The 10,990-nt window shown below is 46.6% G+C and overlaps 1 protein-coding gene across 1 annotated transcript in view; it reads right to left on the reverse strand.

The window, feature by feature from the left end:
• Window positions 1-7,181: 7,181 nt before the first annotated feature.
• Glrx3 (glutaredoxin 3) overlaps window positions 7,182-10,990 on the reverse strand; it is a 29,475-nt gene continuing 25,666 nt past the window's right edge. Inside the window, exon 11 of the mRNA XM_028780239.1 lies at window positions 7,182-7,441. Coding sequence (XP_028636072.1) covers window positions 7,391-7,441 — 51 coding nt within the window. The 3' untranslated portion in view covers window positions 7,182-7,390. The remainder of the gene's footprint in view (window positions 7,442-10,990) is intronic.

The raw sequence follows: 10,990 nt of genomic DNA on the forward strand, positions 1-10,990 counted from the left end.
GAGACCACGCCCTCACTCCCTTGGCCTTTGTTGCTAAACTTTGAATGGGGAAGGTGAAAGAACGTCTCCCTCCAAACACAGCGCCAGCAATAGACCAAAGAACCAACGCCCCCAAAGTCTACCTTGACTAATCATTACATTTAACTGGAGTTACTTACAGGAACATGAGCAGTTTATGGGCAGCCATACCTCCGAAGAAGAGTGTCCCTGTTAGTCAATGACATCCTTCTCTCCTGAGCCATATCCTATCAGCCCCATCGGCCTTGAGGGAATGTTAGTGGCTAAGGATCTTATGCAGATAATTGGAGCTGCTAATGATTTTGAGATGGCCGAGGTCATGTCATGCCTAGAGAGCAGAACTCCGCAGCAGGTTTAAAATACTGGTAAGCACACCCTGATATGAACGAATGGCTAGACAAAAGAATAAGCTGGGGAAAGAGATGAATATCCAAAAATTCCCCAGCAGAATCCCAGTTTTGTTCCTCCCCCTAAGGATGTCTGCCCCTCAGGTGTGAACTGTCTCTGACTTCCAAGCAATATAGTATGGAAAGGAGAAGAGTGTTGTTTCACAAACGTCTTCAGGCCATGACAGATCATAGAGATGGTGGCATCTTTCTCTATGGTATGTCCTCCGTGAAGTGGAGCCGGGGAATAGGTGAGGTGTTCCATACAGACACCTGAAAGCCTAGGCTAGGCTGATGGCTACCCACCAGGTAGGCGTCACTCTACAGAGCTGATGCTGGCTCCCGCAGAGTGCAAGTCAGCAGCACTATCTAGGTGGCTTCCAAGGACCAGGTAATGGATTAGGGGTGTGGGGGCAGAAGGAGGGGTCACAGGTCACAGGTCAGCGCTGATATTCGAACAGGTAATAAGGCAGGCAACAAGCGACAGCCACACCGGTCTGTGAACTCTGCTCTCCAGCTAGTCAACCTCAATTTTCCACGTGCTTTATCTGTAAAGGAAAAAGGAAGGTAGAATTTCAAAACAGGGTGTTCCAAGAGGCGAGGCAGGAGAGACACACCACCACCATCACCACCACCATCACCGCATTCCTGTCGGTGCTGCACTAACCTTGGTCCTCGCGCGCCCTCTGGTGCTCAAAGGTAGCCCTTACAGACAGCGAGGCTGATCGGCCCGCGGTGCGCAGCGCCCTCGCGTGGACACACAGGGTAACCACCTGCCGCTGCCTCCTATAGCCAGGAGCTGATTCTAACATTCATAGACCAGGTATGGAGGACACCAGGCTAGTTCCTGCAAAGTCACAAGCGGCCTCAGCTGGACCTCGGGGTCAGAGAAGCTGAATTAGCACAGGAAACCCGGCATTACCTACTATTACTCGTCTTGGGGTTGGGGGTTGAGAGCCCCCCCAAGCCGTGCCTGGACACTAAGGGCGGCCTCCAGCAGTGAAGGGCAGGGGTCTCCAGCCAGTCAGGCCCGGGTCCAACCTTGTCCTGACGCTAACATCTCAGAACTGGGCCAGAACTGGACCAGCTGGGCAGCCACACAAGGAGCAAGCTTGTGAGCAGAACGTCCTTGATGGCAGTAGGCCATCCTAATGCCCCATGATGCATGGAAGCTCAGACCTAGAGCAAGACCCAGCAAGGTCACACAGAATGTGGTATAGCTGGGATGTGGCCCTGGGTTCCCTGGCTCCTAATGCCCCTCCTCACCCCACCCGCAGGATGGGAGGAGTCAACAGCCCACTTGTGTAGCTTGGGAGAGAGGACAGCTGCAGTTCTCCAGGATCAAGGCCGACTGTGTTCAGAGGATGTGAGGGGATTGCATGCTACACCTGGCAAGCACCAAGAAAGGTGTCAGCCCAGCAACCACATCTCCCTATCAAGCGACAGTGATGTTGCAGAGAGCAAGAACATCCTGAGCGTGTCAGCTCCGGAGCTTGTGACATTAGCGAGATGCATATTATGTCTACACACCAACCTTCCCCTTTCACAAAGAACCCGGAAGCAACCACCCACTCCCAGCGCGTGCCCTACTCATCCCACATCAAAGGAAGAGTGTGAAGGGGGCATGCAGACCAAGCGAAACCCACTCTGTGCAGGACCCCCACCATTCACTCCCACGGAGGCTATGCTAGGCAAACGTGCCACATACGATTTAAACATTCTTGTGCTTGTGTTTAAGAATCATTGTACGCCGGGTGGTGGTGGCGCACACTTTTTTAATCCCAGCACTTGGGAGGCAGAGGCAGACAGATTTCTGAGTTCGAGGAAGAAAACACCCATGCTCGTGTCCTTATTCATGACACTGTGCAGCACCTCAAAGCCACAAAACCTTCGAACAGTTTGTCTTGCCTGAAGAGACCAGACAGACTTCAGCCAGCAACTGATGGAGCAGATGCAGAATCCCACAGCCAAACTTTAGGCAGAGCTCAGGAAATCCTGTTGAGGGAGGGGGTGACAGGTTGGAGGAAAGAACCAGAAGGGTCAAGGACACACACAGAATACAGTCCACAGAAGCAAATGGCAGGGACTCGGGGGCTCAGAGAGACCGTGGAGACTGTAGGGGTCTGACCTACAGTCTACATATATGTTATGGCTGAGTAGCTTGCTGTTCTTGTGGGAGTCCTAACAGTGGAAGTGTGGACTGTCCCTGACTTTCTTACCCACTTGTGAGACCCTTTTCCCCCTACTAGGTTGCCTTGTCCAGCCTTGATGTGATGGTATATGCCTGGTCTTATAAAGCTTGTTGTGCCATGTTTGGTTGATTCTCTGGTAGGTCTGCTGTTTTTTGAGGGGTGGGGGGACCTGGGGGAGAGGTACAGCGGAAGGGATGGGGAGAGGCTGGGGGAGGAGAGGGAGGAGAAACTGTTGCTGGGATGTGATATGTGAGAGAATAAAAAGAAATCCACAAGCAAAGAGGGTGCTGGGAGAAAGCTTTATTTTCATTCCAGCTTTAGAGACGCTTCCTTCCTGCTTCCTGAACAAGGAGCCACAGCTCACACAGCAGATGTGTGCAAGCCCCACAGGAATCAGAGGCTCCTTCCCGGGAGACGGACAAGAATAGCTCAGAAGAGGAACTCTAGGGAATGCCAGGCATCAGGTCTCAGCTGTGGGTATCAGGAGAGGCAACACCCACCATCACTCCCTAGTGTCTCCCAGTCTCCTCTTCCTTGTGTGCATACTTATGTCCAAGCGCATTTACTCTCTGTGCCACGGAGTACACACTAAGACACACTGTGGCCACCACCTCCAAGCCCAGCCTGGACCTCACTGTCCTCTGCTCTGTGGTGGACACCTTGTATAGCAGGTTCTCATGGTTTATGGATAAGACCCTTCTGACTGGCAGATACAGCTACAAAGGGAGACACATCTCAATAAAACAGAAAAAGAATATTTTAATATGAGGTGGGGTAGATGGCAGGCTTCTGAAGGCTTCCAGTTTTCTTCTAGCTTTTTCAGCATACTATGGCCATTGCTTTTGAGGAAAAACTTGGCCTGGTAGCATAAAGACTAGTTTAATGCCCCAAATTACCAACCAATCCTCTTATTCCCAAACATTACCCACACCCAGGTCATGATCATCATCCAGGCAAGATCCCCATCTAGTGTCCATGTGAGAAACTGCAACTTCTTCAAAATAACTGTGACCTTTTTTTTTTTTTTTTTGGTTTGGTTTGGTTTGGTTTGGTTTGGTTTGGTTTGGTTTGGTTTGGTTTGGTTTTGGTTTTGGTTTTGGTTTTGGTTTTTCAAGACAAGGTTTCTCTGTATAGCCCTGGCTGTCCTGGAACTCACTCTGTAGACAAGGCTGGCCTCAAACTCAGAAATACACCTGTCTCTGCCTCATCAATCTCTGCTGGGATTAAAGGCGTGTGCCACTACTGCCCAGCACTTTAAAAAGTGTAACTTTTTAAGGAACTATTAGGTGTGTTTAATAATTAGTCACTGGTAGCATTTAGATGAGAGTGAGGCAGCATAAAAAGGCTCACTTAGAGTCCGAATATGGTAGGTCATGGAGCTTTTGAAAGCCACCCTACTCCTGATACACACACACACACATACCTCATTCAGAAGTCAGAGGCTTTTCCTTTTCCTCTAGGTGGCACAGTTCCCCTATAGAATGCACAGGGTGCTTCAGGCATAGCCCAGGGCTGGACACGTGTCTGGCTTGAATTGCAGCTGCTGCTAGACTTGATGCTAGACTTCTATGCACACATAGAAGGCAGAGGCAGTGAGGCTATGCGGCCCCAGCCTGGGCTCTCTCCATTAAAAAACACAATAGAGTGCTGAAGAGAGGGCTCGGTGGTTAAGAATACTCTTTCTTGCTGAAGCCATGGGTTAGGATCCAGCATTCATAATGATGCTCACACACATCCCTACATCCATCCAGTTCCAGGAAATCTGACACCCTCTTCTGACCTCCATAGGCACCAACCCACCCAGATACACATGCAGACAAAACGCACATGCACATACAATAAATAAATCTAAAAGCATGGACCCTTGCAGGGGTACTTACGCACACCAATATTCCTCCCGCAGGATACCAGGTTTGGGACAAGGGTCCATGATGACCCGTCCAGCTCTTTAAAGTCCCTTAAAACCAGCTTACCAGAAGTCCTTCAAATCTGAACAGCTGCGAATACCAGCTCTGAAGACTTAGTGGGGACCGCTCTTGTAACACCAGATGTGTGCAGTAAAAGCGGGATGTGCTTGCAAAGAACTACGTCATTTTTATTCAGAAATGTTTGAATTTGGAAACCAGTCCCAGTTTTCCATTCTTAAGAAAAATGATTTTAAAATTTAATCAGGAATGAAATCTTTCATGTTAAAATCTTAAGCATTTTGGCTTTCTTTACTCTCTTTTCATTTTCAATTTTGTGCATATGGCTGTCCTGGTGTGTGGGCGTGTGCGTTTGTTTACGTCTAATTGTGTGCCACTGCCCTCAGATGACACACGAAGTTCTCAGACACCTGACATGGGTTCGGGGAATCAAACTAGAGCCCTCTGCAAGAGCAGTATGTGCCCTTGAGTCCTGCCAGCCTCCTAGCCTTTGCTTTTTACCTTTTGAGACAAAGTCTCATGTATTTCGGGCTAACTCTGAATTGCCTTTGTCCACTTCCTGATCCTTCCAGACTCCAAGTGTGTCACCAAGCCCAGAAAGTTGTAAGCTTTGAGCTTCAGCTTCAGTTGTCAGGAGAGGTGTTAGATGTGTACCTCTGCATAAACCATATACTCTGAGCATGTCAGACTATTTTGGGGATGAATTTTGACTTCTGACAATGTTGTCCTTGTATACAAGCCATACCCACTACGCTCATTCCCCTCCTCCTCCGGACCTTTCTTCCCATCTAGCCCCTGCCTCCTGCCCTCCTGACTGCATTATCTTTGACTTCGTGGTAGTTCCACTCCCTCTTCTGGAATGTTCCCTTGGCCTTGGAAGAGTTAGCACCATTTGGGGCCTTCGTGTGTTCAGACATGTCCACACTTGCACAACTCTACACAGCACACACTTGGAAGTCTCCACCAACACACACCCAATAAAACACTGCAGCCTTTCCTCAGGAAATGAATCAGTGTGGCAGACGCTGGAAACAGAGCTGACTCTAGAACCTAAGTGGACTTCAATGCATTCATTTTCACCCTGTCCTTGCTGCCTCTGGTTCCTGCCTTGGCTTCCTTACTGTAAGCCAAATAAACCACTTCTCCTCCCAGTTATTTTTGTCAGGGTGTTCTATCACAACAGAAAAGAAACTGGGACACATAGCGTAAGGTGAGATAATACAATAAAAAAGGAGGCACTGGTAGATTAAAAAAACAAAACAAAACAGGCCATGTACAAATAATCTCAGTTTGGGAGATTAAAGAAACCCAGTCTTACAGGTGGCCTGAATAAAAAGCACCCTCCTCCCCCTCACCCAGTATCCAGGTTTTGAAGACTTCCTCCCATTGAAAATGCTGTTTGGGAGTTTTAGGTGGCCTTGTTTGAGGAAGACTGTCACTGGAGATAGAAGTTTTAAGGCTTGCACCATTTAAGTCCTCTCTCTCCCTCTGTCTGTCTCTCTCTCCTCTGTCTCTCTCTCTTCTCTGTCTCTGTCTCTCTCCTCTCTCCCCCCTTTCCCCCTCCCCCCCTCTCCCCCCTTCCCCCCTCTCCCCCTCTCCCTCTCCCTCTCTCTGCTTCATGCTTAAGTTTCAACTGTGAGTCCTCAGCTTCTGCCCCAGACACCATGCCTATGGCTTACTACCATACTCTTCCTGCCCAAATAAATACTTTCTTCTAGAAACTGCCTTGGTCCCAGTGTTTTATCTCAGCAACAGGAAAGTAACTAATATAGTCAGACCTCCATGAGGCACACAGGGAGCCTTGGTAAGAACCTGCATTTTAATTTCTCTCAGCGGAAATGAAGAGCCTTATTTTCCATAAACCCCGGCACCCCCCCCCAAGACATCCTAAGCCCTAGGAAGCCAGGCCCCAACCACCTCTAAAACTTGCGCTGCTCCAACCCCTCCACCTAAGCAGCACCTTAAGCAACAGGATCCGGGTTAAGAGGCAGAGTCTCCAAGCTCTGGAGAGGCTGCTTTCATCCCGTTAACTGGCACACATTGCTTTCCTTTACACCACACAGTGCCTCACAGCCCAGATCAGCCGGCCATGGTCATTTAAGAACATCCCACAGGCAGCAAATGCCCAGATCACACAGCTGTGAAGTCAGAAATCCTACGAAAGGCTTGTTGTGCAGCAAAACTTACTGGGACAAGTGTCTCTTATGCACATAAAGTCAGAGTGGAAAGGATATATTTAAATTTTTCATGGCTTTTAGAATATTCTCCGCCTATTGGAAAGCAAAATTAGCACATTCAGTACAATGAAGATGGAAGGGTGTTTCCCTTTTGGTCACTACTGCTCCCTCTTCTGGATGTTGGTACAAGGGTGTTCTGACTTTCTGCAATGTAACAGGATGAGCTTTCTGGTTTCATCTTCCATGGCCGTGAGGAGCTCTGTGGCCAGTGAGGGGAGCTATTGGACTGGCTCAGGAGTTCTCCAAGCTCTGCAGCACACTGCTTCTAAGAGGCCTTCACTGCATGATAGCCTTCTTTCCCTAATTGCTACAAGAGACCCATGTGTTAAGAAAGGGATTTAAAGGAATTAGTGACAGTGACTGTAGGTTACAAAGACACATGCTACACACAAACATCACTACAAAGACACATTCTACACACAATCATTTTTAGCTGGGTCTGAAGAGTTTATTGCCTTCTCTGCTTCATGGAAAATGTAACATGTTTCTTCAGCACAACTTTGTAAAGCACGGTGAGCATAGCTGAGTGTGTCGTATTTCTACTCTCAGTCCACTTCGCAGGACCAAGTCATCAACTGTTCCACGGTAATTAAATACTTCTTGCAGTCCTTGGACACCATGCTTAACGTTCACTAATTTTCTCCTTTCAGTATAGGCAGCAATTCACCATTGTCTTTCAGTTCCTATTTTAAAAAAAAAAGCATGTATAAGAAGAGAGATTCTATGGTCATACCAAAAAAAAATAAAATAAAATAAATTAAAAAAAAATCAACACGCTTTCACCTGTATCTGACACCAAAAGGAGACACACTCAATTAAACCTGCAGGCTTTCAACATGCCATCATTCTAACATCATAAAACAGAATACAAGGCTCAGCAGTAGGACACTGGCCTAACATGCCAAGGCCCTGGGTCCAAGTCTCTCTCTCCCCTCCTCTCTCTGCACAAGTAAAACTGAACACAAACTATAGGCTAGAATTTATTTTAAAACTAGAGTCATCTTTCTGTATTCATGGAGACGGACTCTGGGCTCACTCCAGGTTCTCATGTGAATGATGCTGTGCCTGTTGCTTGGGAAATAATGATAAAGAAAACACTGGCACACTGTTGGGAGCATGAAAGCCCTTGCATCCACAGATCTCCAGGGAAACAGGGAATGTTAAGCACACATGACTGTCTTTTCAAAGAAAAATATGTAAAGCCTGTTCTTACATCCAGAAGCTGAGAATGGGAGGCTATTCACAGCCTGGTGATCTGCGTTATCTGTTGAGCTAGACCAGACCAGCCTTCATCGGACTTCTACAACTAGGACTGAAGACATCTAACAGTCTAAGTGACCCTTACATTACCTGTCAAGTCAGAGGCTCCTCCAAGCTCCCACAACCAGGCCCAGAGGTGCCTAACAGGCCAAATAACTCCACACTATCCAGGCCAGACCCTTCCTTAGGCCCTTAAGCTAATACAGGTTGCCTATATCTATAACCTATCTGGCTGGAAGAAATGACATGGACTTTGAGTTAAGTTTCAATGTAACTATACTTTCTTTTACACTGGAGATTATATTGAGAACCTTTTCCAAATTATATTGGGTTTAAATATGTTGGCAAAAAACTGTCTGGCATCATACTTCCGAAGTTTGATCCAGGTTGACAAAAGTCAATCTGAACAGTTTTCATTCTTCCTGAGTTTTGTTTCTCTTCCTGACATAACACCTGCAGGGATCCCCTCACTACATGTTCACTAAAGACTAAAAACAAAAAAACAAAAAAAAAGAAAAAAAAAATGTCTTTTGATAAGGAGTCTCTGGGTGTCCTAGAACTAAGCAGCCAACTTACAGAAATCTTCCTGCCTTTGCATGTCAAATGTTGGGATTAAAGGCATACACATACTACCAAGTCTCGATTCTACAGATTAAAATATATATACTTTTTTTTCCTTCAGTGGTTGAATCTGCACAAATGGGAAGGAGGGCTGGCAAACAATCTCAGGTTACAAAGTTAAAATAGAGTGTTCTAAACCAACAGATTAGTGAATACAAAACCACTAAGCCCAGGTAGATGGAGTTCAGGTCTGTAACTGATTGGTAGCCTTCAGTAGCACCAGGTCTTTCCAGTTTTCCCCTCACAAGCTAGCACCCTGCTGCATTACGGTCCATTCTTCTGATCTTCAGATTTATACCTAAGCTATGCTGGAAAGTGGATGAACCTTCCCTCTGAGACTACTGGAGAGCTTCTCCCTCCTCTGAGAGCAGGTAGCTCACACATCTTTTCTAGGCATTTAAAGTCACTTGACTAATGACCCCAAGTCTAAGAGCTCCTCAGTTCATCGACAGCCTGTCAGTAGCTGCCTTTTCCAGGACATTAGACTGAGTTACTAAGTCAACAAAAAGTACCAGTGCTCTAACAGAAGCTAATCAGAATTACTGTATGGGATGCATAGTAATGAACATATGAAAAACTGCACTCTGCAGGCAACACAAAGTGACGGTTCCACGAACTGTGACAGTTCACAAAAAGTAGGAGCAGTAGCATCAACTTGCAAATGCATGTGTTCTGATCAGGGATCATAAAGTCATACAGTTCTCAAAAGGTTTCAACTACTTCCTGGTCTCCTAAGACCCTTTGGCTAAGGCAGAACTGTGAGAGACATGCAGACAAGAACAGGCTCCAAAGCATCTGGGATCTGAAGGCAGTTTGTGACTTAATAAGATGTCTACCTGCATATGATACCTGTGCACCTAGATAGTAAAGTAACAAACACACACTCACTTTGTCTGCATATGATACCTGTGCACCTAGATAGTAAAGTAACAAATGCACACTCACCCTATTGCTTAAGGGCTCCTAAAAGCTCCAGTGTTTCTTTTCCTCCAGGAATGAGACCATTACTAGGAAAACTACATCTCTATCTTGTTTTTGCCCCTACCTTATTGTCAAAGTGCCATCAAACTCTGCACTTGGCAGGAAATAAAGCCTGCCCTGCGATAGCAGACAAAGCAGCCCTGCAGCTGCCTTCAGCTCTGATTTCATAAATTGTTGCCTGGCCCAGAGATTGAGTTTGTCCATATTATGAAAGACTGTTTTTAAGGCTTTTACTTTATTATAATGTTAACTACATTTTAATTTTTTTTTTCCACTTAAAACTCAGAGAAACCATCAGATAGCCAGAGGGCAATATCTTACCCTGGAGGAGGAGCTGATCCACCATCTGCTGGTTCACACCCTCAACACACTGGCCAAGGTAGAGAGCAGTGGGGTAGAGACGGGCCATGAGAGCTACAACTTCCCTTTCTAAGTTTACAGTAACCAACACAGCTAATAAACACAGTTACTAGCAGATAAGACCACCTAGTGGCACATTTAAAAATGTCAGGTCCATTGCCAGGCCTGGGTGGTGTATGTCACCACTCAAGAGGCAGAGTAGGCAATCTCTGAGTTAGAAGCCACCCTGGGCTACAGAAGAAGTTCCAGGACAGCCAAGGCTTCCCAGAGAAACTCTGTCTCAAAAACCTAAAAAGAAATGCCAGGTCCGTTTAAGACAAGAGAAACAAGAAGTGATGTGAGACCAGCTTTGATGGCTCATACCCATAATCTCAGAACTGGGAAGGCTGAGACAGATCATGATCTCCTAGTCCTCATCCTCACGCCTGCACCATCAAGGGTGGTTAAGAGAAAAGGAAACTGACCCAGAGAAACAATCACAATAACAAAAAATAAAAATGCATAAGAACTTTAGAACAGAGAAATTCTCCCAGCTGGAGAAATGTACATTTACAAAAGAAGTTGGGCCCCAAAAATGGACATAAAAAGATTTAAATACGGAAGATACGAGAAAACCTAAAGTTTTGGGAACCGGGTAAAGATGGACTGATAGACAAGAAAACAGGGAAGGAAGCTGAGTTGTAGTTAGCACAGAAGGTCCTCTGAGGACTCAGCTACAGCATTTAGCTCTCCCTGGCAGTGGGCAGCATTCAAAGGCTTTGAAGATGGCTCAGAGCAGGAGGAAGCCTGAGACACCAAACATACATGGACGAGGCTGGGCTCAGAGCAGGAGGAAGCATGAGACACCACACATCCACACATCCACACATCCACGGACGAGGCTGGGTGAGGCTGCAGAAAAGGGAAGCCAGAAAACATCAAAGTTGGCTGTTTAAGCATATCAAATATTTCAGTTCTTGAGAATAGCAATGGCTGGGCAGTGGTGGCGCACACCTTTAATCCCAGCACTC

The sequence above is a fragment of the Grammomys surdaster genome, unplaced genomic scaffold (genome assembly GCF_004785775.1).
Source record: "Grammomys surdaster isolate TR1022 unplaced genomic scaffold, NIH_TR_1.0 366, whole genome shotgun sequence".
NCBI lineage: Eukaryota > Metazoa > Chordata > Mammalia > Rodentia > Muridae > Grammomys > Grammomys surdaster.